At 39.3% G+C, this 27,952-nt stretch overlaps 1 protein-coding gene across 8 annotated transcripts in view; it reads left to right on the plus strand.

Annotated features, from left to right (window-relative positions):
• gpc5c (glypican 5c) overlaps positions 1-27,952 on the plus strand; it is a 126,155-nt gene that overhangs the window by 73,851 nt on the left and 24,352 nt on the right. For 6 of the 8 annotated variants that reach the window (XM_034702813.1, XM_034702815.1, XM_034702817.1 and 3 more), the window contains one exon: positions 7,349-7,469. In XM_034702813.1, coding sequence (XP_034558704.1) covers positions 7,349-7,469 — 121 coding nt within the window. Of the gene's footprint in view, positions 1-7,348; positions 7,470-7,830; positions 8,041-8,212; positions 8,409-27,952 lie in introns of those variants that run through there. The other 2 variants (XM_034702820.1, XM_034702821.1) reach the window with 2 other exon arrangements.

Below are 27,952 nucleotides of genomic sequence, written 5' to 3' on the forward strand. Positions count from 1 at the left end.
TAAGCAACTCATTAACAGGAGGGACTTACTTTAAAGTTTTTCTCAATTGTTAACACACAAATACTGGTACTTGAGACACAATGACCACAACATGTAACCCATGCACCAACCCCCTGAACCAATTCTGCGAAACTAAAAGCATAATTCCTGCTTTACACTCAAATTGCAGTTCTAAAACGCACTTTTTTCAAAACACTCCACACAATTCTCTGCATTTGGCACAATTTTCATGATGAAAATCTCTTGTTTTCACAAGGAACTGTCATTCAAAATCTAAAGTGAATTGCCCTACTATGCACACTGACTCATCACATGGGCAAACACCTGTCACACAGTTTTACAATTAGCAAGCAGAGCTTTAGCATAAAAGGGCAACAGGTGAGCTTTTCTGTTTTGAAGCAATGGTTGCCAAAATTGGAAACAGAAAAGCTCACCTCAATCCTATTAAGGGTTTTTTTTCTGCCTGGAGACAGAAAGGTTATGACCAAAATCCACAAACACGTATACCTCTTCTCCAAGCTATGGTAGAGGCATGTGGAGATATATATTGTAAAATATTTACAACACACTTATGTATGTACTGTCTGTAGTAAGTGTAACACTGAATAAAAAAGGCCTAAGTCACTATGATGAAAGGAGAAGAAGTGTTTTCCATTCATCATAGTGTTTTACGTTGAGCACATCAGTGTTCAACTGGTTCTTATAAATGTCGATTCATACGGTGGTTTGTGTCATTTGAAAACAAAATACCTTTTTGAGAAGAAGTAACATTGTTTGAATGTAAAGTTTCATTTTGCAGGAGAACTGAGGGGTTTTGCCCATTGTGTGAGTGTTTTTTGATTTGTGTGTAGAGTTCCGAGAGTATGAGGCGTGCTTTCAGAAGATGTGTGTAAACAATCTAGAAAAACTTAAGATCTCCCTTTCTGATCACCTGCAGTTGAGCATGTGGCTTTGCAGGTTAGACAAGAGGGACAGGGATCACAGATGGGGATCTTAAATAGTTCAAAATACAAATATATAAAAATGTTTGACAATACACTTAAAGGTGAAATATCATGCAAAATGGACTTTTTAATGGTTCTCTACCTGAAATATGTGTCCCTGGCATGTCTACAAACCCCCCAAGAATGAAAAAAATCCATTCTGCCCCTGTTTTGATTTCTACACCTTTCTGTAAATGTGTGTGAAACGAGCCGTTTCAGACTTCCGTGTTTTTGTTACGTAACAACAATATCCGGTCTGTCACGGAGTCAGAGCTCGGAGCTTGTTCAGCCCATAGACTGTATAAAATAATACTGAATCCCTCCCCCGTTTTTCATTACCTGCACAAATGTGTGGTAACAAGGAGCTTAGGAGGGAGGCATGCTAGTTGTAGGCTGTCTTAATAAACACATAGGTCGGTTTTACTCCCCACGTCTGCAGATTTGAAGATCTAGTGGATGACTTTTATTTATCATGGATAAGTGCTAGCGCTAGTTAGCATAGCTACAAGTCGTAGCTGTAGCTGTGTACCAAGACACACGTCGACATACTGACAAATAAAACAACAAGAAACACAGAATCTGTGACCAATCCTTCAGAAAAGGTCCCGCTGCCTTTCTGGCAGAGGTCGGTTTTACTCCCCACGTCTGCAGATTTGAAGATCTAGTGGATGATTTTTATTTGTCATGGATAAGTGCTAGCGCTAATTAGCATAGCAACATAGCTACATGTTCATAACTGTAGCTGTAGCTGTGTACCAAGACACACGTCGACATACTGACAAATAAAACAACAAGAAACACTAAATCTGTGACCAATCCTTCAGAAAGGTACTGCTGCCTTTCTGGCAGAGGTCGGTTTTACTCCACAGGCCTGCAGATTTGAAGATCTAGTGGATGATTTTTATTTATCATGGATAAGTGCTAGCGCTAGTTAGCATAGCCACATAGCTACATGTTCGTAGCTGTGTACCAAGACACACGTCGATATACTGATAAATAAAACAACAAGAAACACTAAATCTGTGACCAATCCTTCAGAAAGGTCCTGCTACAGGCGCCTCTCCGTCAGGATCAGATTCTGGATCAGATTCAGAGGGTTGAAGTAACGCTATCTGTGAGCAGCCGTGTATATTCAGCCATCATGTAAACATTAGATCAACGTGCTGGACAGCCGAGGCACATCCACTTCCTGAGGGGGCGTGGTCAGAGGGAAAACAGAGTGTTCTGAGGAGGACTGAAGAAGAGGGCATTTCAGGCATGCCAAAATCTGATTTCAAAGTGTTTTTTTGAGCATAAACTTTAAAGACATGTTTGGGGACCTCTTAGACCAATATATATTGATGAAAAAAGCGTGATATGTCACCTTTAACCAACCCACTCAGATATCTATGTGTGGGGAACACTGGCTATAGTCCAGCCTTTATTTCAGACGTTTCACTCTGCTATGCTCTCATGTTTTCCTGTAAATACTCAGCACAAGATCACTGAATTAATGAACTGCTTTTAGAAATGTCCTGCTTAGAGCTAGTAAGAGATGGTTATTGATCCTAATCAGTGAAGCAAAATATCCAGATCAACAGAGCACACAGTTCAATTCCTGGTGCAAAATGCAAAAAGCCCTAAGCTGCTCATTGTGTGTAACATCTGTGCGCTCTAAGCATGATGTGACTGCTGAGGCATGTCAAAAATATGAACAAAACTGCCTTTAATCATGTCGGAGATGAAGTCCAGCCATTTCTCTCCTTGGCAGATACTCGAGATTATCTCATTATCCAAAGGGATCCTGGCAAAGATCTCTGCAGACAGCATGTGGTATGAATGTAATTAGACAATGAGATGAATTACAATCCAACAGGCCTATCTGCTGTACGTTTATTTCATTTTGTCTCTTGGTCATCCTGTAAGCTTGAAATCACTTAGGCCTGTGAACATTTAAAATAAAGGTACACTTACATTTACATTCGTATGATAAATATTCTGTCAAGCTTACATTTTTTGCTATGATGTTTTTTTGTGACAACATGATGGAAAAGAAGGAGAAAGTGAAAATAGAACCAAGCTAATTGAATCCCTTGTGAGATGTTGTGGTCTCATTAATACTTCCAGCCCGACCTTGGTGATTGGTCGAGAACCCACATAAAATGATAATCTGTTTTACCTGGGGCCAATCATCTGTATGCTCCTGTGCTCTTTCTTCAGAAGACGTTCTCTATACACCCTCTATCAAATGTTTACCCACCCTTGAAGTGTTGGTATTCATGATATAGTCTAGCTTTGTTTACAGCATATACACAAAGCTATTCATGCACATAAATACACTCAAAATGCAGATTTTTTTTTTATCTTCAGTTATCTCCCTGTACACCTTGAAGGATGAATATTTCATTTTTTTCTTTTCTGCCATGCAGCCCACAAGCATTCCTGCAGGCCTTCGAAAGATCAAGACAGTTCAGTTTGGGGTCAGCAGTGGGGAGTGGAGGTCACTGCTAGCTGTTGCTCCAGGCAGCAGGGGGGGAAGACAAGAACGGACAAGGCTGCCTTTAGGAGAGTGCATCAATTGAGCATTCACAGGGGAGTGAGTCAGTTCTATAGAAAGGAGTCAGAGAGCCATGAGTCAAAAGTATTTGGTGTGTAGGTGGTCATTTTGAATATTTGTGTGAGCTCAATGTTTGTGACCACCAGAGGAGACCGTTAATTGCAGAAAGCTGTTATTCGTGTATTTGCCATACAATACAACCTTCTCAACTGTAGAAATTTCACAGTCTTAAAACTTCTTGAATTTTCTGTGACCTGAGAAGGATTTGGAAACTGTGCTTTATTGCAATTGGCTTGAATCTTTCCAAAACGTCTAATATCTGCTCCAAAACCGCCCATATGTCTGCAGCATTAATTGTGTGCCTCTCATGTAATCAGCTCTGGGACGTCCTGCTGTGTCAGTTGTCCCGTCTCCGCTGCATTTAATCAAACATAGCCCTGCAACGAAAAGTCCCAGACCTGTTGCACACTGCCAAACGCACCCTGACACTTCCCTTTCATTAGCATCCCATCTGATGAGCTCATTTCCGCGCCAACACAGTTAGCCCAAGCCAAGCCTGCCGACAGACACGCATACGCTCCTGAGCACACAGGCCCCCACTTATAACCACTGCTCTGGGAGTCGTTTGATTCTTCAATTTATCATTTGTGTCAGAGGCGGGAAGTTGAAAGTCCAGAGGCTATCAATTGTTTTCATCTTGACATGAGAAGATTCAGAGCTGCAGGCAATTAAGAGCTTCAGTTGTTGTCGAAGCAGACAGTGGTTGTGTGTGAGGCTCCGGGTGATCGACTTTGCAGTGACAATGAAGAGAAACAAGGAGGGAGAGGAGATAAACACAAAGAGGATGTAGGGTAATGTGTAGCGACGGAGGGTTAAGCAGGAAAAATTTAGCATTTTTATGGGCCTGCTGTGTAAAGCGCTGTTTCAGCAAGCCAAAGGAGCACAGACCTTATCAAGACATCGCTCTAGATCACACGCCTCCCATTTTCACATTCAGCACTTTTATGGCTGCCTTAACTCATATTCACTCCAGCATGTGCATGTGTGTGCATGCACCACAATACAAACACATCCACTTACACAATCCATAATCACTTTATTAGCCTTGTACTGTCTGTGGAAGCCTCCATTGATTTGAAGCCAGTACATATCATTCCTCTCCCCCTCCATGCTGAAAGATTAGCATCAACATATTATTCTCAAATTAATTTGGATTGCAGTGTAATGGCTTGGGGGGGGGGAATTGTATGTGCGTCTTTGTGTTGAACTTCAGGGACTGGTGGGGAGCCTCACTATTTTTTGCGTGAGCCTAAAGCAGGAAGTCTGGTGGAGGAGAGGGCTGAGTGAATGTGTTTGTTCTTTAGATGTCTGCAGCAGTTTCAGTGTGAAAAAGCCTGAGTCAAGGGAAGGTGAGTAAGTTTTAACACCAACAGCCTCTCTGTAATATTAATGGACTTTGAAGTGCATTTTCTCTGTAAGGCATTGATGAACTTCTAAAGGTTATAGTGTCTCAGCACTTCTCTCTGACAGGCTGCTGCCGTATTAGTTCCCTGAAATCCATAGTAAGTAGTTCTTTGGATGTTTTTACTGAATAGTCACAATTCTAACTAGTACAAGTTGTCACTGTGCACACACAAGATTCATAAATGTGTAGAAGTGAGTATGAGGCTTTTTCCAGTTTTGTTCTTATTTTATTTGAGGAGTTGGAGTTATTAAAAGTGGTGTTTTACAATATCCTTTAACAGTGTGACAAATATGTAAGGCATAATGTAGAGTGAACAGGAGGTTTTAACAATGACTATCCTGCCAGGGTGATTAGATTAGAAAGGGTGAGCAGAACTTGTCTCATCCTGCATGTATTCTAAATTGGTATAACCACCCAAAAACTATACAATAACCCCTTCTTACCATAAAACAAACTAAAGATGCAAACAAGTTGACACAAAATATTGATTCCAAGATGATTTTACTAACCCTTCTGTTATGCTGCGGGTCAATTTGACCCATTTTAAAGTTCAAAAATCTTAAGAAAAATGTTAAGTATTTTTTTGGTATGAAACTTCTTCTGCTTGGCTTAATTAGTGCAATCAACTTATAGAATAATTTATCAACATCACTTAATAAAAATAAATAAATAAATAAAATGCAAAATTAAATTAAAAAAAAAATCTCCATGTAAAACTGTTGTAATTATATTTCCAATGTACATTAAAAAAAAGTTTTAACATGAATTTTCATAAGAAACGAGTGAGTTATCCTCATTGAACCATGATCTGTGAGAATTAAAGAACACTGTTGCACTAAATCCTGATTTAAATTGTTAGTAATGGAGGTAATAATGAGATTATGCCCCGGGTTAAATTGACCCAGGAACATTATTGCTGTCCCTAAGAAACAAACATAACAGGAGGGTTAAAAAAATGATTTATTTATACAGTGCAAAAAATAGTCCCTCTGATTCGGATGGTTATGGTTGCTTGTTTGTTATAAATTGCATTAATCTGACTACTCACCGGCACTGCTGCCATTGCCTGGATTGCAGGACAGTCTCTTGCTCCATTTCCCTATCAGAGATTGTTTCGGATCAGTAGCTCCTCAGACTGCTCTCACATCTGTGCCTGGTAACTGTCATGATTTCCCGACTTTTACAACCAGCCTGAGATAGAAACTAATGTTTTTTTCATGTTAATTAATTTAGGATGCTTATGTACATCAACGTTTTGCCACAGCCTTTACAAGCAGAGGTGAAAGCAGAGGGCTCTTTTTTGCAGACTGATTAGATATGACAGGTGCAATCAGATAGTCCTCAGCATCACTGTTGCTGTTGAGAATTACCTTGTTATGGGGTTTTGACCTATCAGAATCAAGTATTTTGCACAGCTGGATAATAAAAAAGAAATAACAAACACAGGGGCAACATTAATAAGTGGTGTAAAGAAACTACTAAAAGCCCAAATGGTTGTTTGTATGCGTGTATGTGTGTTTGCCCTGTTCTGAATTTGTATAACTTTGGTTCTAACAAAACCCTGCAGTGCAAGCTTGTAATCCATTCCACGGTTCTGACATTTTTACCATTCACACTGGAAATGTCAAATCAATTCATTCCAGAGCCTTAACAGTGGTTTGATGTACCATGATAACTTGGCGTTTCATTTTTTTTTCCAAATTTATCTCAAATAAAAACACTTCCCCTCCACATCAGGCAGCTGGTAGAAACGTTAGCCTCCCTGACATCAGCTCAGAAACAGCTCTGATAAAATCAACAGCTATAATCCTCAACGAGCTGCAGACCAACAGAGGAAGTCAGGGATTAAAGGGTCCAGCTCACCATGTCTCTCAATTTAATTTTTTACAGGACTGTGCTCAGTCATGTTTCCATTTATTATATTTTTAATCAGAGAAGAACATTAAAACAGCATTCAATGATTTCCGAAAACATTTGATTAATTGTTTCAGCGCTGATGCAAAACATTTTGCATGATGGAGGCTTTTTGTACAAGCTTTGGGTTTTGTCTTTGACTAATGAGGCTCTAATGGGTTTTTGGTTTATGCTGAAGAAGTGCAGTTGGCAGACTTGTAATCACAGACAGTGATGGACTACGTGATGTTTTTTTCTGTCTGTTTGGCAAAATTGCATCTTGTTTTTTAAGCACTGTGATCCTTGTTGATGTATAATTACATATTGTGACTTTCACAATAAAAGACTCCCACGATAAAAGATCCCATAATAACAAAACAAATGCATAACTTCTATTATGAACAACAGAACAACATAATATACCTCAGCTTTTTCTCTGTATGTCTTACACTCTGTTTCTTTTCCTCACAGCTATACAGGCAGAGTTGTTGGGAACGGTCTGCACGCCCAGAGGCAAAACCCAGAGGTCAAAGTTCGCACCCCCAACCCTTCACTAGCCGAGGTCAAGGAGAGGTTGGAGCGCTTCAACCAGGTAGACAACCTTTGTTCAATCTGAGGAATTCTTTCATAGAGATAAAGATGATAAATGCCTGCAGCTCTCTGTACCAACGTAAAAAAAAAAAAAGGGGATTTGGATTCTTCTAAATTAAGATTTCAATCATTCAAATGTCACACACATTATCTGAGACACCATTATAAGCAACTTACTCAAATATATCTACATGTGTTGGCATGGAGAGATGATGTCACTGAATGGCTTGATTGTTTACCTTACTGATTGTTTTGTTCTTGCCTTGTTAAATACAGATTACAACAAACAAGTTATTTTAATTAAACAGCAGAAGTCATTCAAACTTCAGCATTAAGTAGTGTGAGCTGTTTTCTGCTTACAGTTTAAGAACCGTCTTAAGAATGACACTCTGAAGTGGATCAAACATTGAACTGAAGTTTTATGTAACCAACAACCCTTAGGTCTTAAATGATGTGGCTCTTCTGTAATTAGTATGCCTCAAACAATATAACACATGCACAAACTACTGAGATGTCCTTGCCGCTTTTCTGAGAAACAAAGACTTGTTATGAGCACAGAGGCAGATATCAAAGATAAATGAAAAGGATTGAGGGTGAAAGGGAGAGAGATAGAAAAAAAAAAGTGAATTACTGTGGTAAGAGAAAAAAGAGAAAGATGAGAGGCGGGAGCAAAAGGTCAGGAATGAGTGACAGATAGGCTGAGATGACACAAGCAGCTTCAAAGTGACATTGTTTGTCATGTAGATGGGGTTTAGAGCTGAAAAGGACCAAGAAGAAAAGGGCCATTTCACACAGTCCCTAGAGGCCATTTGAGGAGACAAACGGACCAGGATTCAGTTCCCCTCTGCCTGCCTGTGCCTTTTGTTACACTGAAGATTATGCCTGCAGATAGTGCACCACACACCTCTCACTTTGTATCTATTAAATTCACCTGATTTTACTCTTTTGGTTCCTCTCTAATATACCTTAAAACGTGTCATTAACATGCTTTGTCTCTCTTTTCCTTGGTTCATGCAATCCTCTTTACTCTTGACACTTGACAACATGACAATTATTCATCATGATCTGCACACAGCCTCACACCGCCATCCTCACTCATCCATTTATCCACCATCTCTTTTCTGTTTCATGTATCTAAACATAAATCTCCCAGCCAGACTGTCCAACCTGTCTGCCTCTGACAGCTCAAGATCATTTCTGTCAGACCACAACATCCCATTGTGCATGGTCGCTGTCAAGTGCCTTGTTGTCATGGTAACTTTGCAGAGTTTTCGCAGGTGTCCTGTTGACATTTACAAGGTTGAAAAGCGCACCTTGAATCTGGACCGGGTGACGGAGCTGGGCTGAGCTTTGTGTTCATTCCAGATAAGAGCAAAGGATCACAGAGAGTTAAACTGCATAGTGTGGAAGGCTTTCTGAGGTAAATCCTGGACAGTTGAACGCCCACACAGATGTGCACTCACAGTTACATGCACGACTTGGTATAATTGCAGTGTCCGTAAAATAAAAACATCAGACTAAAAATTTCAAATTAGAATATAAACATTCCTACCTCTAGCTTTTTACACTAGCTTCTGACTGCATGTATCCCTGGTTCCAATGTGATTTATGTAAATCAAAGTGATTATGCTCAGAATTAGATTCTCTGCCAACAGCTATATTTAGCTAAAACAATTTAACACTGAAAAGGCTCATGATAGGCTTAACAGCAGGCTCCCTAATTTCATTACGGCGACCCAAAAATGTCTTCCTCCTCACTGGTCTGTTCATTTACTTACAGCTATTTTTTGAAGTGTGAAAGAAAATTTCAGTGCAACATTAAGCAGTCATATGGTACCTGTTCAGGTTTTAGTAAAGTCAGCTTGTGCATTTTGTTTTCTAAGTAAGGTAAGTTAAGTGAAGCAAAGTTGTCTTGTGTGTCCTTGCTTGATGTTTAGCTATTTATTTAGATGTTACCCACTAAAAACATCAAATGACATTGATTACAAAGCCTCACTCTGAGTCATAAGAGAAACAAACATCATAACGTTATCACTTGAATTTCTGCAAACTCTCTGAGCACACACCCGTCCCTGGCTGTCTTTATCTATGCTACAGAGGCCTCGACAGATGTTTTCAGACAGGTCCATTACATAAGATTCTTCCAGGTGGGCCAGTCAGTTCACAAAACAAGTTTCTTTTCAGATTGATCTTGGCAAGCCATCTGGATCTCCCTCCAAATTACAAACTTTATTGGACACCCTCGGTGTCTTTTAGGCAGTAAAGTTAATTGCTGTTTAATCAGGAGGGAGTAGTTCACAGACATGACGCACTGTTGATCCTTGCAGTTTACATTTGTTCGTGCAGACTCATCGGTTGGGCCATGACTTGCCTCAGTGATTGCGCACATGAAATCTATAATCAGCTAGCAACATGACCTTGAGCTGTATGACTAGTACGTCTCAGATTATTGATGGATCCTCACACTACGACGAACTACAACAAGTCCATCTGAGAGGATGATAGAGCAAAAGTCACTGTGTTGATCCTGTGTGGACAAGTGAGTGAAGTGAAGCAATTTGTGGCAAAGTGAACTGCAAAAGAATCTTCTTACTTTTAAAGTTGAAAATAGTATGCTTAAAGGCATCAAACTGTAATAGACCCTGAGATTGCTACATAAGGTAGGACCCTCCTTTGTCTAGTCAGGTGTTCCACCTGGAGGGGACAACAGTTTTAAGCTTGCAAGAGTTTCAGCAATATGTGGGTTGATTAGACACAGCCATTCTCAGTGCAGGTTACCCATGTGCAGCACCTCAGTGGCCATGGTTACATGAGGTTTTTTAATTTGGAATTAATTATTCTGAATTAAATAATTCTGAATTAAACTATTCTCCTTCGTGTTTACTTGGAAATAGTAATTCCAAATTGAGGTTTACATGGGTAACACAGTTAATCGTCTTTATTCAATTCTGCTTAAGGTCTGGGGGTTGGGAAGGGTTCTGATTGGACAGGGGTGCGCGTGACGTATTTATGTCTACCGGATGAAAACAGACTCCAGTTCCTGCTTCTTTTATTTTCGGTTACAACATGGAAGACCACACAAGTGACAAGTCCCTGGATTAACTTGGACGCTACAGCTTTAAAAAGGTCCACATTTTTATGATTCGGTCCATCAACTCTTTTCATGATCTCAATTTCTTCTAAGGCAGGCATGTCCAAAGTACGGCCCGGGGGCCAATCACGGCCCAAGGTCCATTTATTTATGGCCCCAAGCTTCCATCTTAAATTGTGTCATTTATAGCACAGAAATGAATCCCATTCTGAATCATCTGTACATTTGCAGTTTCTTTCAAGTGCACAAACAAAACTAAAGTACATCCAGAAACATCTCAAAAAGCGTCATATGGACTACTCGTATAAAGCCAAAGCTTTGGGAATTCTGCAAGATGGCAATAAAGAAGAAACACAAGAACTCTTAAAGTTGGCAGGTTTTCAAATTAATGTTTTTATCATGATGTGAAAAGGTTCTTAATGAACACTAAAAGTTCAGAAGACACAAAAGAGGACACAAGACAAGATCAAAATTACAAAATTGTGCAGAAAAGGTTAAATTTGGTGCATAAAAAATGTTCAGAATCCAGGAAAATAATTATTTAGTTCTAAAAATGTTGTCCTCTGGTCAGAAAAGTCTTAAAAACAACATGAAAAAGAAGTGTGATGAAATCCAGATCGTGGTCCTGCCATAGAAAAATAATGATACAATATTTTTCTCACATTGCCCGACGCTAATGAAAAGCCTTTTCCTCCAGAAGAAGATAAAGTTTTCTATTGTTTACATGGCTTGTGGGGAACTGAGGACTACCTAGTTACTGTTTTATTGAGAAAAAAATGTAAAATAATTGTTATTTAATATATAACTTTCATATGTAACTTTTATGATTACTTAGTCCCAGTAGGAGCCACTGGCCCTGAGGTATTCTGACAACATCAAATGTGGCCCTCTTTGAAAAAAGTTTGGACACCACTGTTCTAAGGCTACTATTAAACGAATAGTCTCGGCTTGAGTCCATCGCTTGCTTCAGGCAGCCATTCCGGAATATGGGCCCGCCAGCACGGAATATGCGCGTCATCGCGACAGGACAAGGGAAAGCTAAAGAGGAAGAATATGCAGTTGAATAATGCATCTGCTGAAATGTTTTTTTCCACAGAGTAGATATAATTAAGTAGACACCTCTTCACCCTTGTGAAACTACTGTAAGTTTCACAGTGACACATTTTTTCTTTAAGTTAGTCTGTTAATGATCTCTTTGGGGGTAAGGCTGGAGTTTATGAGGTGTTGTTTATTGTTCTCAGAGAACATTATTTAGAAAAAACAAGTAGACTGATTGGTAAAAAGTATTCATAGCCTCTGTTTTGATTTAAAAGGTATCACAGATATTTCAGTGAGTCCCTAATCTGAGCTTTTTCAAAAATTTGAATAACCTCCATTTCCGGGATTAGCTGGGTTAAGACGTGTATATATATATATATTTTACCTACCAGTAGAGTAGTCAGACCCAGAACGCTGTAGCACTAAGAGGATTGGGGAACTGCTGCTGATATATCACAAACTCTGACCTCTCATTTACTCATGGCTTTCCTCTCTTAAAGCACTCACAGCAGCATACAAAGTGAGTGTGTGCGTGCGTTGTTATGCATAGAGACCTGTGCTGTGTGTGTGCACACGCACACACACAGCACATTTCTAAATCACACACAGTGGTTGCAGACAGGAGTGACACTCACACAGTTGTACATTCACGCCAAAACATCTCCATGTAGAATATTTTAGAGCTGAAAATAACGAATGAACGCGCTCAGGAATAGCCCTTATCAGTTAACCTCTTTTAAGGGGTTAGGATTAAATGTGTAGGCCAAGTTAAAGTCCTCCCTTGTGTGTCTTCTCTGACTCTCCTTTTCCTCGCACTCTTTCTCTCTGCCTGTAAATATTGCTAATGTGGACAATAAACGTTTCAAAGTGGAATTTTGATCCCCAGCCACCAGTCCAGCTGTTTTTGGGTGTGGATCCCTTTTACAATGGTCTATCTGTTTCCATGTGAGGAGCAGGCCAGATCATTTGTCACTTTGTCAATTTTCACTTCGGTAATTTCATAAGTCAGTGGCAACACACTGTGCAGAGAGGAGAAAAACAACCGGGTAGTCACTATCACGGTTTATGATCTTTGCTTTCCTTCGGTGCACATATACAAACACAGACAGCATCATTAAAAATGGTCAAATGTGATGTGTATAGGGACGTAAAAGGACTAAAGAAAAGATCCAGCAGACAGAGAGAGTGAGAGAGAGCAGTCGTGTGTCTGATTGATGAGGTTGACTGCTGCTGTGCTGTTTTATTTGGCAAGATTCCCTCCCTGCCAGGTTCCCAATCAGAAAACACTGACTTGTTTTTAAGACGCACGCACGCACGCACGCACGCACGCACGCACGCACGCACGCACGCACGCACGCACACAGCAAGCATTCGTTGTTTCAGTCGATCTGTGGATCTATCAGCTGCTGCAGGGACTTCCTGTGTATTCATGTTAGGGAGAAAAGTTTTTTCTTGAAGAGACTTGAAAATAAACCTTAACTCATAACAAGGTATATACCACAGCCTTGTGACTTCAGTATGCCTTTACGGTACACGTCTCTTTTATGTTTTAGCCGTGCCTGTAGGAGTCAGACAGGGTTTGAGCTTTAAAAAGGAAGTGGAGTCCAGGGATAAAGAGAGCGCGCAGGCTGAGCTGGCAGTCCGTCAGAGGGAGGGGACAGATTCTTTCCACTTGAAGGAGATGATGGAGCTGGCCTTCACAGGAGCTGGGCTGCTCTTTGCTGCTGCTGCTGCTGTGGCAACCATACAGCAAAGAGACTCACTGCCCACTATTTGCTGTAAGCTTCCCAACAAAACTTCTTGATTTCAGACTTCTCTTTAAGCCAAACATGTTTTGATGTTATGATTAGATGCTAAGTTTCTGAAAATTCAGATAAGAGTTTTGTTTTCCTCATTAGGACATGTTCAATGTCTTCATGAGTTTCGGCACCATGAACACAGAGGTTCATGTCAAATGGAGAGAACAAATGTGACCTCATTCCCTGGTACATTGCCGAATAACATCCTCTTTTTCAGTGTGATATGGTGTGCATTTGTTAAAATCAGGCAAAAACACTGTGTTCCAAAGGTTATCTGACACAGGGATTTCAGGCTCCTGTGGTTCCACTGATTGTGTGAATGTTATTGAAGTTAGGGTAGGGTTTGGTTATTTTATTGCATTATTTTGTAAAATATTCCACTGATGATGGATGATGGCTGATAAAAACTGACTCAATTAGGGGTGGAGATTTGCACAGAAAGTCCCAGATTGAATCAATTTTGTCTGTTCCAGCCATTGACTGTGAGTAAGGATGGCCAACTTGTCTCCACCTCCTCCCACAGTACAAAAGTGAAACCAAAATATCCCCCACGATTAGTACTGGCATCATGCACACTGAGTCTACACACTGATCTTGTTATTGATCCACTATACTGCTAACATGTTGCACACAGAGCCACATTTGTGAGAGCTGACAATCACAGCATCAAATAGCTAACCCTCCTGTTATGTTGCGGGTCAAATTGACCCTTTTTAAAGTCTATTTTAGGCAATACATGCATAACAAAACAGCTAAATGCAGCATAAAAATATGGGCAGCATGTGACAGAAGAGGTATCCTGTTAATTTTTCCAAATTACTTCATAAAAAAAAAAAAAAGTAAAATAAAATAAACAGAAATCTGTCATGTAAAACTATTATATTTATATTTAGGGCTTTCCGGTGTATATTTAAAAAAGTTTTAACATTAATAATAATGAAAAACGAGGAAGTTATTCTCATTGAACCATGATCTGTGAAAAATTAAGAACACTAATGGACTAAATATTTATTTAAATGGTTAGAAATGGAGTTAAAAATAAGATTTAAAAAAAAAAGTGTATTGGGAATTTTTGAGATCCTTTTGGATAATTGAATATGCCCCGGGTCAAATTGACCCAGGAACATTATTGCTGTTCCAGAGAAACAAACATAACAGGAGGGTTAAAACTTAACTTCTCGGAAAAAATAAAACTTGGAAATAAATTAGCATGAAAGCAACTAACTTTATTACAAAAAACATGTTTAAGAAAAAATCACTTGATCACTTGATTTTGAAGTTTGACCCATGTCCCATCTGTTAAAATGGAGGAGGCAGGTTTATGACTTAGTCTTTGGACATTCACGGGGGGAGCTCTATGTCTTTTGGTTTCCCTCTTGGAGAGCTGTCATGTCGTCCATCTATTTGCACCATCTGTGAATGAAATGAAAATAGAATGAAAATGATTTCAAATTCCTTTTAAATGTTTTAGCAAGACAGTGATGCCAGTATTGTTTGAAAGTAACATCAGTTCTTCTTGTGAACTCAAAATTGATTTTATCTAGGAAGTGAGCAGCTATCAGCTGAATTGCTGTCTGACAGAAAGTAATTTTTTTGTGTATATTGAAAATATCTAATTTTAACACTGCAAATTAGGGATGTACATTTTAAGTATTTTCCGTGATCGATTTTTGGAAATGTTAACGATCAATTATCGATTAATTGAAAAAAACATTATTCTTACGTCAAAAACAATGCCAAATATGTTGTTTTCCCCCTAAATTGTATTTTCTACAGCAACAAAATGCAAATAACTGACGGGATTGAATACGGGCACACGTTTGACACGCAGATTATCAACGATCAGGCTCGTTAAAATATTCTCCGCGGACGTAGTCTTATAATGTGAAGGCTCATAATACTAACAGAAAAGTACTTCAGACTCAGTGTCCAGTTTTCTGTCTACTCGTTCTTATTGAGAAAAATAATCATGTGTATTCGGTCAGGTGTCAGCCAGGAGCGCAACCAGGTCATAATCAGTCCCGCTGGAGAAAAGCCCAGACGGATCCGATGTTGCTGGTCTGTAAACGTAGCGTACCAGAATTTCCCACCTGTCTGTTGCCTTTGTATCCAAAGGTGGGAAATATCCTGTTCAAAGCTTTCAACCTTTGTGTCTGTGTCGTTGTTGGCAGCAGTTTTGTATTGATCCTCTTTTAAAAAGCGCACGTGGAGACCTGACGCACAGCCGCAGCCACCAGCTGAGCGTCTCCGCTGTGCGCAACACCTTTAACAGCTGATTCACATCCAAACATGCTTTAAACTTAAAACACCTCCCTGATAGATGAGTGTAATATGAGACCACTTGATGTTTGTTCTACGTGACGGAAAATTGATAACAAAAATGTGTGTTTCGAGTAATTTCCTAACAATCAATTAATCGATAATCGATTAATTGTGGTCATCTCTACGGCAAATGTTTGACTCTATGCCAAAATGTGTTCTTTAGAAGAAGTTATTACAAGCACATGCACAGACTGACTTGAGATTTCAGATCCATGAATAAAATCAGAAGCTTTCTATTTTATTTTTCTGTTTCGTCATTCTTTAAAAAGTTAGAAACTATCTACTATCTTTTTCAACTAGTGTTTCTTCTTTCTCATATGCTCAGCATTAGAGTTGCTGGTAATGTATGACCTGCATTGATTACTATGTGGCTGATGATGACTGTATTAATAGACTTTGATGATGAGTGACCTGGATTGGTACTTTATTCGTAGAGGCTCTTTGAACTTTGTGGCTGCTGCCTTTTGAAGAACCTCTTCACCCAAGTTTGAAGTCTGCAAGACTTCTGCTTCCCAGCAGCAACTTTCCACTGAATCTCGACCCCTCGCATCTCTGCTGCAGACTCTTTATCAGCCAGGTAGCTGTTGAAACACGCTCCTGGGAAACTGCTGATGTCACTCAAATACTCGCACATTTCGCAACATCTCCATCATTTGCCTGACAGCAACCAAAGTTCATTCACCCAAACATACGTTACACACACAATCTGCCTCACTTGATGCATGAGAGGAGCAGGGTGTGACAGCCAAACGCCACAGTGTGTAGCTGTGATTGACTCATAAGGGTTACATGAGGTCATAGCCAATAAAATGTCACTTTCGTTTAGCTAGAGAATCAGCTTGTACAAGCTTGTAGTGCAGGGGTGTGTATCTCTGTTATTGTTCTAAGTATCCAAACAGTTTTCAAAGTATTACTCAGACCTCCTTGGAAAAGTACATGTTTATTTTAAGTGAAAGAAGTTTATGTTTTCAGATTTCAAACAGATTCTTTAGAATCTGAAGGGGATTTTCAAACAGATTCTTTAAAATCTGAAGGGGATTTTTGGTCAAAAGTTTTGTCGCAGGAAAAGCACCCAGGTAGCCATTCTGTTTTGGCTCATAACTCCTGACACATGAAGAGAATTCCTGCATTCCTTGGATCAGAATGTGTTTAGTATTTTTCAAGAAGCATTTCTGCAGAAACAAATCATCAGCCACTTTCTCCCATCCTGCCACCACAAACTGTGGCCATCCTGCATTTTGCAGTTGCAACTATGCTAAGTCAAGCATTGAGGGCTAACTTGCAATTTAATGATACATTCTACTTATCAATATTTTACTTCCAGTAACGAAGAAGTCATGTTTCACACTCACTGTTTCCCTTGAAACAAACCTGGGGTGTTTCTTTAGCCATCAGCAAATCCAAGTTGTATCCACTACTTACTCATCGATGCAGAACCAGATGAAAGAATATCAAACTTTTTGTTTCCTCAGGAGAACATACTTGAGGCTTGTATGGTTTCAGGCAGAGGTGCATGTGGCCATTGAGTGAGTTTCTCTTGGCGAGTGTAGTTGTACATTTTTTATTTTAGTATTGTTTTTGCATGAGCTGGTTGTTGTGTCTTGACAGGAAAAGTGCATTAAGTTTGGATGGTTTGTGAGATGTGGTGGTGGGAAATCTGTTGAGAGTTAAATTAAATCAGGCCAATATAAATTTGAAATTTAAAAGTCAACAAGGCAAAAGATCTGTCTGTCTGTCTGCCTTGAATAAAAAGCTTTTCTTGGCTTCTCCTTTGACCATGGAAATGGATGACAACAGAAAAGTACTTGGCTTGCAGTTTTGTAATGCTGTGTATTTTAAATACTCATTAGAATGAGTTTCCATTTTTATTCATGATCCATTTGTCCTTTGAATTGTTGTAAATGATGCACAAAGTTCACGCTCTGACAGATTGAGTGTATTCTGGAGTGGAAAGTAATGGTTCCTGTCAGTCACCTGCTCTTAACTAATTAAGAACCATCTGAAGCTGGTTGTCTATAACTGGCAACATTAAGCCACACAAACAAAATGTCATGTCTCATCCAGAATTAGCAGCTTTGCATGGCTTCATCGGGCCGCTATCTATAGTTACCTTTGTTATTAGGCTGTCACAACTCCTAAAGCCCTTGTTCTCCATCTCGTACCTTCTGTCACAGCTTCCCTTCTTATAAATGCCTGAGAAATAAACTTATTTTCTTCATTTGGCTTCTGTTTCTCAGTCAAGCAGTGAGATGCACAGAGAAAGGCATCTTCAGGCTATCCTCTGAAGTTTGAACAAACACATACACAAACAGATTTTTTTCTGTCTCTAAGCAAATTAAGTAAAGTTTGCTTTACACAAAAGCACTTAGAGTCAGTGCAGTTTGTGAGAGAATGGAGGTGATTTTAAAATAAAATTCTGGAGGATGTCTGCAGTCTTTTAAAGATTACTACTGTCACTTTTTCCTTCCGTCTCCTCCAACTTTTCTTTCCCTTTTTCCTTTTCTCTCCCCACATTTTCAGTTTGAACCACAACTGCACTCAATGAGGTGATGCTGTTTAAAATTGTCAGGGAAGAAAGAGAGCACATGTCATAATGTGGGCTCCCAAAGGTTATGACTTAAAAGCCTGGTTTGCTGCTTTGATGGCAGTATTATACATGCATCGTATTATACATGCACATTATGACATACATACAGTATATGTCATAATCAGACTTTACCACATAAAGATGGAAAATGTAATCACAGTGGCCTCCTGGTCAAGCTGGAAAAAGACACACACACACATGCTTATTGTTGTTCCAAACCTCTTCAGAAGGTGATTGGTTACTCCTGGCAGTACAGATTTTGGTGTGTCTAGGATGCAGTCAAATACATGCAGGAATGCAGCCCTTGATGCTTTCAAACCTGCTCCATCATCCTCTGACCGAGGAATGCTTTTGAAAAGAGAAAGAGAGGAGAATGAGCTGGCAGGGCGAAGGGAGAAGAACAGAATATTTCATGATTTGGGGTTTAATTCAAAGTCTTGTTGAAATACCTGATTTGTCTTTGGATGCCAGAGGTAATTTCAAGGCATGCCTTGAGTATGAAGGCTGGCATCTTGTTTTTTCAACCCTTCAGCCTCTTGACTGCTTGTACAACTGCAAGCTAAATCTTCCTGTGTGAATACTTTGAAGGAATTAAAACTGTTTGGGATTTTTTTCTGTCACTCTTATCCTTCCTTCTGTTTTTATCTATTTTGTCCATCGCTTTATATAGATATTTGATCAATATTGAAATTTGGATAATTTACTGTTAATAAGCCTGAAGAAACTGGAGGTTTCATGTGTTGAACTTCGGAATGAAGTTTTATGTTCCCAAGGTAAAAATGCTGTTCAACATTGCAAAGGCTGAACAGAATATTTCAGTAAAGATAATTAAAATTGGTCAATAAAAGCCCGATGAAGCAGACTCAAATTAAATATCTGAGTCTTCCGCGGTCTGCGATGACACAGCATATCAGGGAGGTGAAAGTGGAGCTGCAGCTAAGTTAGTTCAACTTGACTCCAGGTGCTTAGCTTGGTTTTAATATTTTCAGTTTCATCTGCGTACAATTTTTATCATAGAAGTCAAAGTATCTGCAGAGATCCCTTCCTTAAAAAACAATAACATTAATAGAATTTAAATTGAATGACAAAAAAACACTATATCAAAAAATCATGCTATAAGTCAGTGATTCTCATGATGTCGGGAGTTGCTAGTGTAATGAATAGATTTAGCCTCCTTAAAAAGTACAGTGACAGTGTCATGACTTGCACAGTAAGAAATTAATAATAATAATACATTTGATTTCAGTGCACTTTATTTAAAGCAAACCTAAAAGGGCCTCACCTTAAAATGTTGTAATCAACTAATATCTAATATAAATTACCCTAGGTTATGATTGTGGTCAAGTTTATTGTGATCCTCCTTAGGGATCATGATATTGCCTGGTGTCAATTTGTATTTTTCAAAGAATGTCAGATGTTTTTGTCTCATCCTCATTGCTGAGAATCCTGGAGTTTGTGATGAAACTGATGAAACAAAAAGTCAAATAAAAGTACATGTCAAGAGGTAGATCAGTTTTGTTTGTTTTTTTTACAAATGGGGTTGTATGAGGTACTTATCAATAGTGATGGTTGTATTTGTTCATCCATTTTGAAGCCTGCAGACCCAGACAGCCGGTTAGTGCTCTGCAGGGGGGAGGAACAAATACATGTTGTTAAAACAGCATCTTCATGACGGCAAAGTAAAGTGCAGAAAATGCTTGGGTCAACGTAAGTGCGAGGCATGGTTTCTCAGCAAACGGGCCAAGCTGACCAGGATCTACTGTTGGTAATACCTCAACATTAATAATTTTAATCAAGGTTGAGTGGACATCTGGCATAATCTTAATTAAATTTGAATTTATTTTATTCTATCTTCTTTTATTATATATTTGAAATGTGTTTACGTATTCTAGTATTGTATTTAAGTATTGTATTGTATGTTATGTTTGTCATTTGTGCTGCTTTTGATCTGTACAGCGCTTTGGTCAACCCTGGTGGTTTCAAACATGCTCTATAAATAAAGTTTGAGTTGAGTTGAGTAATACACTCACTATTGAGAAGTACCCCATACTAGCCCAGTTCAAAATAACAGGAACTATCCCTTTAATATTCTCAGCTACCCCTCCACTTAAAATCAGCAACAGGCCTTAAAACACAAAGAAAACTATAAGATTTACAAAAGGTGAATAACGGTTCACTATTTGCATGTTTGAAAGGTAACCGTTTAATTTGAGTTGTATTAAGACCTGGTTTATAAATGCTGGATGAATAGCTGTACATTCTCACTAACCTCAAAAAGCTCAAATGTTCCATTTAAAAGCTTGCTCTCGGTAATAAAAGGCTGTCCTGTGCAGCAAAGCTCCATCTAATCGAAACACATTGTTTCACATGTCAGAGAGAGAAGACTGAATCATGTGAGAACAAAGACATTTGTCCCCGTTGAGTTAAAAGCATCAACCATTTCTGCTTTGTATATTTCATCAAGGCTGCTGCTATTGAAATATTCTGCCCACTTGCTCTCATTTACAATATGGTGCTGTGTTGAAAGATCAAGAAAACAAGACTTGAAAGGTTGTTGTTGTTTTTGATGACATCAATTTACCCTACTATTAATCTATCTGCCTTCACTTATTCAATACAAGATAAAGCTGTTGTCATGGCTACATTGTTGTTTCACTTTGAGTTTAAATTTAAATGCATATAATATATATACACTCTGCCGTAGTGCGCGGACTGCGTCTTCTCTATAAAAGATGGAAAATAAAAGGAAAAGGGGGCCTTAACAAACTGCCTAAGACTCTCATTGAAACCCAAAGCTGGTCTTCTCTTCAGCGGCATTTTTTCTGTCAGAAAGCAGATAAAGAGAGAGAAAGCCTTTCAATGCATAGTTGGCATTCAACATTCTTCTACAGCCTGCATTGGATTATTTATCACTTTTCCATTAGCTCCAAGGGCGAATTAGAAATTTGCTTCTGCACCATGTTATTGGAATATCACAATTAAGTTTCCTACTTTTAAATTTACCAAGTAGAATTGACATTCAAACAGACTGAGTGGAAATTTCTGGCACTCCTGCAGCCCCTGACATAGTCAAAACAAACCCACAAACTGCCTTGGACGGCGGCCAACAAACAATCCTACAACGGGCCGACTGTGGTTTCCACAGCGACAGCGCCTTAATTGATTCCTTCCCTAATTAACATGCTTTAAGGACAGCTGGGCCAAGCAGCATTGTGTTAAACGTCCCCTGAACGGCACGGTTATTAGCTTAATACCCAAATGGTTATCTGGATGGTGTTGGAGCACAACAGTTTCTTGTTTAACAGAGCGCTTCTTCATAAACTCATGAAGTGTGCATTGAATTTATTGAGTTGCTTCACATTATAAAACAGGGGTTAATGGGTTTATCACAGTAGCTGTCCAGAACAGAGGAGGAAGTTTTCTCTCTCTTACTCTCTATCCTTCATAATCACTTATCTTTCCTCCTCAGGCTTCAGTTAAACTTTCTGGATTGATGCGGAGGATAGATACTGTATTTGTAGCTTAGATTTTGCTCTGATCTTTTAAAGGTGACATATCATGCAAAATCAACTTTTTAATGGTTCTCTACCTGAAATATGTGTCCCTGGCATGTCTACAAACCTCCTGAAAATGAAAAAAAAAATCCATTCTGCCCCTGTTCTGATTTCTCCACCTTTCTGTAAATGTGTGCTGAAACCAGCTGTTTCAGTTTTCCATTTTTTTCATACGTCATAACGCCATCCGGTCTGTAACAGAAGTCAGAGCTCGGAGCTTGTTCAGCCCATAGACTGTATAAAATACAACTCAACCCCTCCTCCATTTTTCATTCCTTGCAAACGTGTGCTAACAAGGAGCTTAGGAGGGAGGCATGCTAGTTGTAGGCTGTCTTAATAAACACAAAGGTCGGTTTTACTCCCCACGTCTGCAGATTTGAAGATCTAGTGGATGATTTTTAATTTTCATGGAAAAGTACTAGCGCTACTTAGCATAGCCACATAGCTACATGTTTGTCGCTGTGTACCACGACACACGTTGACATACTGACAAATAAAACAACAAGAAACACAAAATCTGTGACCAATGGTTCAGAAAGGTCCTGCTGCAGGCGCCTCTCCGTCAGAATCAGATTCTGAATCAAATTCAGAGGGTTGAAGTAACGCGGGTCTGTGAGCAGCCGTGTATATTCAGCCAACATGTAAACATTAGATCAACGTGCTGGAGAGTCGAGGGCACATCCACTTTCTGAGGGGGCGTGGTCAGAGAGCTCATTCTCATTTAAATGCACAGACACAGAAAACAGCCTGTTCTGAGCAGGGCTGAAAAAGAGGGTTTTACAGGTATACCAAAATCTGATTTCAAAGTGTTTTTTTGAGCAATAAACTTTAAAGACATGTTTTGGGGACCTCTTAGACCAATATATTTTGATGAAAAAAAGCATAATATGTCACCTTTAAGTTTTCTCTCTAAGAGTCCCCCTCTTGCAAGTTTCTCCTTTCAACATATTACATTTCAGCCTTAACCAGAGAATCACATGAAAAGCCTGTCACCAGGTTGTAATGTGAGCCAGTTCGTTACTATCAAACGAACAACTGTAACCATCTTGTCACGTTTCCCTCCATTTTCCTAAGTAATCCTTTTGTTCCTGGCTGTGAAAACTGAGCCACCCAGCTATTGTTAGAGGCTGTCTCTTAAATGGCGAGCATTAGCGTTATGTTTTACCTGCCTCCGCTGAAGGGCCCACTCAAGTTACATGAAGTTTCGCGTTGTGCTTTATCATCACTAATTTGACTGTGGCACTTGTTTCAGTCACTCAGGCCTGACTCGGAGGGTGGCACTTCACATTAAGTCAAAATGGGATACATGATAGATGTAATGACTTACACTAAGGGAAGTACCCACTGGTGTCAGGATCACTTTCAGTCTCAGCCTCTGCTCTCATTTGCAAACATCAGTAGTCTCTTGTCTGTGAGAACGGACAGAAAGAATACCAACTGTGGCACAAGTTGAGCTGCAGCAGAAATACTAAAGACAGTCAAGCATTCTTCAGCACCAGCCAAGTTCAGCGCATGTTCTTTATTCTTTGCCTTATTACTTTTTATTTGACAGTTTAAGGCCTTGACTGTCTGGGCATCTACTCTTTGAATAATTCTCTACCAAGTATGAAAGGTCTAGACTCAGTTTTTATATGTATTATGATTGATGAAATTCAACTGCCAAAACAGTGTTTGTTCCCAGACGATGACTTTTTCAAAAGATTTTGTCCTAATCATCAGGTCAATGTTCTGATTCATACAGTACTGTGACTTTATTAGTATATCAATTTTAACTTTTAGCTCAAAGCACAGACAGGCAAAGTAAGGTCTCACTGAGCTATTAAAAAGGTCTGCATACCAACAGTCCAAACTCTCATTTCTAGAGTTTTTTGGGTTGTTTCACTGATTCACCGCTCCCAACATTCAGTGGAAAAATGTGTTCTCAGGCTCTTTTTGTTCCCAGTGTTCCGACATGTTTGTCTGAAAGCTATACAGATCCAGTTTTAAACCTCATAAACAGCTTGCAGACTCATCAGGCCTCTTAATACTTTCAGACATGGTCAACATTTAGGATTTAAAATCCGTGTCAACATCGGTATTTCCCGAGCGGAACTTCAGAAGCAAAGGAGAGGGAAGTGTCCAAGCAGCATATCACTAAACTTTAGGTAGTTTTCTATTCTCAATACAATGATCTCAATGATATCCCATAATACCCCACTGGTTTCACATCTTACAGTATGTGTTTGTTTGAAATTAGAAGACAAACATTTATTTTCTCTTCTTGTGCAACCTCATTTCAAACAGTACGTTTCTCTTGTTTAATTCCTCGTTTCAGGTAAGTAGCAACCTTCAGTGTTGAAAATGAAACCAATGCAGAAGTACAAAGAAACACAATTCCTCAAGTACCCACTTAAGGCAGACTCCAAAGACAAAGAAAAGGAACTAGAGCCATTAATGAACTGAACATGTTTAGCCAGGTTTTAAAAAAACAGTTTGCCTGACTAAGACTAAGAGTTCTGTATAATAAGGCATAATTGGGGGGCGTGGCTGATTTTGAGTGTTCTAGCTGTTTGCCACCAGGCTTAAAAGCACATTCATGCTCCATGATCATGTGAAAAAAAGACCCAAACAATACAAAGGTCACTATCCACATACTCCCATAAATCCTTTGCCTATGCGATGGACTTTGCATCCACAATGCATCCACTAGAGGGTGCTTGAACAAATCCAGACTGGCACAGGCCTCTATTTCTCCTTCACTGCTGTTCAACTGACATTCAGTTCCTGTTCGATCTCTGTCCAGCTGTTTTATTATAGATGTTGTTCCTTGTTCCCGGGCTATATACAGTTATAGTTTCCAATTCACAGAATCTTCCCTCGAAAGTTCTCCCATCTTCCAAAGTATTCTTATTTGTAGTGTGTGGGTGGTTTAGCTTAAACACTGCTCAACACTGCCCCTACAATTCCCAGTGGTACTGCAATGTTTGGTTTGTCCTTGGTTTGACAAAATGAACACAGAATACGGACAGAAGGCTCTGTCCTTACATGTGTATCAGACGTAGAGCATAAATGAGCCTTAAAGGTGACATATCACGCTTTTTTCATCAATATATATTGGTCTAAGAGGTCCCCAAAACATATCTTTAAAGTTTATGCTCAAAAAAACACTTTGAAATCAGATTTTGGCCTGCCTGAAATGCCCTCTTCTTCAGTCCTCCTCAGAACACTCTGTTTTCTCTCTGACCACGCCCCCTCAGGAAGTGGATGTGCCTCGGCTCTCCAGCACGTTGATCTAATGTTTACATGTTGGCTGAATATACACGGCTGCTCAGAGATCGCGTTACTTCAACCCTCTGAATCTGATCCAGAATCTGATCCTGACGGAGAGGCGCCTGTAGCAGGACCTTTCTGAAGGATTGGTCACAGATTTAGTGTTTCTTGTTGTTTTATTTATCAGTATGTCGACATGTGTCTTGGTACACAGCTACGAACATGTAGCTATGTGGCTATGCTAACTAGCGCTAGCACTTATCCATGATAAATAAAAATCATCCACTAGATCTTCAAATCTGCAGACGTGGGGAGTCAAACCGACCTCTACCAGAAAGGCAGCGGGACCTTTTCTGAAGGATTGATCACAGATTTAGTGTTTCTTGTTGTTTTATTTGTCAGTATGTCGACGTGTGTCTTGGTACACAGCTACAGCTATGAAGATGTAGCTATGTGGCTATGCTAATTAGCGCTAGCACTTATCCATGACAAATAAAAATCATCCACTAGATCTTCAAATCTGCAGACGTGGGGAGTAAAACCGACCTCTACCAGAAAGGCAGCAGGACCTTTCTGAAGGATTGGTCACAGATTTAGTGTTTCTTGTTGTTTTATTTGTCAGTATGTCAACGTGTGTCTTGGTACACAGCTACAGCTACGACATGTAGCTATGTAGCTATGCTAACTAGCGCTAGCACTTATCCATGATAAATAAAAATCATCCACTAGATCTTCAAATCTGCAGACGTGGGGAGTAAAACTGACCTTTGTGTTTATTAAGACAGCCTACAACTAGCATGCCTCCCTCCTAAGCTCCTTGTTACCACACGTGTGCAGGTAATGAAAAACGGAGGGGGGATTCAGTATTATTTTATACAGTCTATGGGCTGAACAAGCTCCGAGCTCTGACTCCGTGACAGACCGGATATTGTTGTTACGTAACAAAAACACGGAGGTCTGAAACGGCTCGTTTCACACACATTTACAGAAAGGTGGAGAAATCAAAACAGAGGCAGAATGGATTTTTTTCATTCTCGGGGGGTTTGTAGACATGCCAGGGACACATATTTCAGCTAGAGAACCATTAAAAAGTCAATTTTGCATGATATGTCACCTTTAAAGGCTACTTCAGCTCCATCTCTTTGCTGGTCTCTCGATAAGCTGAGGGTTAGTTTTGTCAGCATTTACAATTCGCTGACCGCCATTGTTGGGCTTCATAAGACTTCTTCAAAAAAAAAACTACTCAACTCAACTCAACGCACCTTTCATACTAAAAAACATGCAGCCCAAAGTGCTTCACAGAATAATAGAGACAGAAAACAACAGCAATGGTAAAATTATAAAAGGCACGATTATAAATAAAATACTTAAAAATAAAAGAAAATCAACACAGTAAAATTAATAAGATAAGTAATAGTGGAAAGAATAAATAAATAGATTAATAAATAATTACATTTTATAAATAAACAAATATTTTATATAAATAAGATAGATAAATGTTAAAGCAATGATTACAAATAATAATACAAATAATAAAGATAATAATGCAGTCCAGGGCTAAAAATAAACCACTCCAAATTAAAAGCTAGATTAAAAAGGTAAGTCTTAAGTTTACTTTTAAAAGGTAAACTTAAACTAGTAACATCACTGAGGCTACATCCATGTTTTATTCAGTCTTTGTTTCAGGATTGCACCTTTTCCTTGCTTTGTTCTGTATGAACTATAAATAAGCCTGTCTACTTTTTATGTAATGTTTCTGTCAAGGTGTTAATCTCCTAGACATCTGGTGAAAGGTCACCTTTTCTGTCAGGTGAGTTGAGTGACAGACAGTATGGTGTCAATAGCAAGGATATAAGTCATCCCTCAGCACCCTGAACCTGCCCCCATCCCTCCCACTCACCTCTCAACACGTCTTTAGCGGTTGTTCCCTCAGTGTGAAGGTCAGCCGTGCACCAAAATTGATCTTGTCGACTTTCTCATGAATGTTTAATAGTTTGTGGGTGTGTTAGCATAACACAACCTAGAGGATGGTGAAAGCGATGTGTGTCTCCACAGCTCTTCATGCTGTACTAATCTAGTATTCATGCCACTTTCTTACTCTTACACTCCAAAGGATGATTTGTTGTTCTGTCAGGAGAGCTTCTTGTCAGACATGGGGTGATGGAACAAAGACCACCTTGATGATGGTGGACAGCAGGAAGCACCAGCAGGTGGTCCAATTAGTTGGCTCCACGCTGAGAAGGAGGAATATCATAAAGAGTGGTTATTCATGCTCCTGGCTATGAAAGTCTTAATTCAAAAGAATGGTGGTAGTACAGTGTGAATCATTTCTATCGATCCAGGTGTTTGTCACAGTGCGATGCAAAAACTGAAGTGTAAATAAAGATGATCCTTGTCATTGATCAGTGAAGGAATCTTGACATCAAAGAGTTTTAGAATCTAATAAAAATTTGTGGAGTATAAAATCATAGTGTTTATTAACTTCATTGATCCTACGCTGCGGGGAAATAAACATGTCAATATTTATTTTCAGTTGCCTGACATTGTAAAAGCTATCGATAAAGTCCCTGAAAAGATAGTTTTGCTTCATTTAAATTGCTGTTAACTTTTCCAATGAAGGAGCAAATTAAGCCTTTAAAAAATCTAAAGCAAATAGAACATAGTTAAGAACTCCCTTTTGTTCGGGGGCTTTTACTCAACCTTGTAATCAATGCTCCTTTTAAAATGTGGTTGTAATTACATGCAGCACGCCATTTTACCACGCAGAGCCTTGACTTTGCACCACCCACACCTCTGCTCTGTTTTCCCAGGGTGCTACATCATTGCAACCTTGCTTAACTATGC

The sequence above is a fragment of the Notolabrus celidotus genome, chromosome 15 (genome assembly GCF_009762535.1).
Source record: "Notolabrus celidotus isolate fNotCel1 chromosome 15, fNotCel1.pri, whole genome shotgun sequence".
Classification (NCBI taxonomy): Eukaryota; Metazoa; Chordata; class Actinopteri; order Labriformes; family Labridae; genus Notolabrus; species Notolabrus celidotus.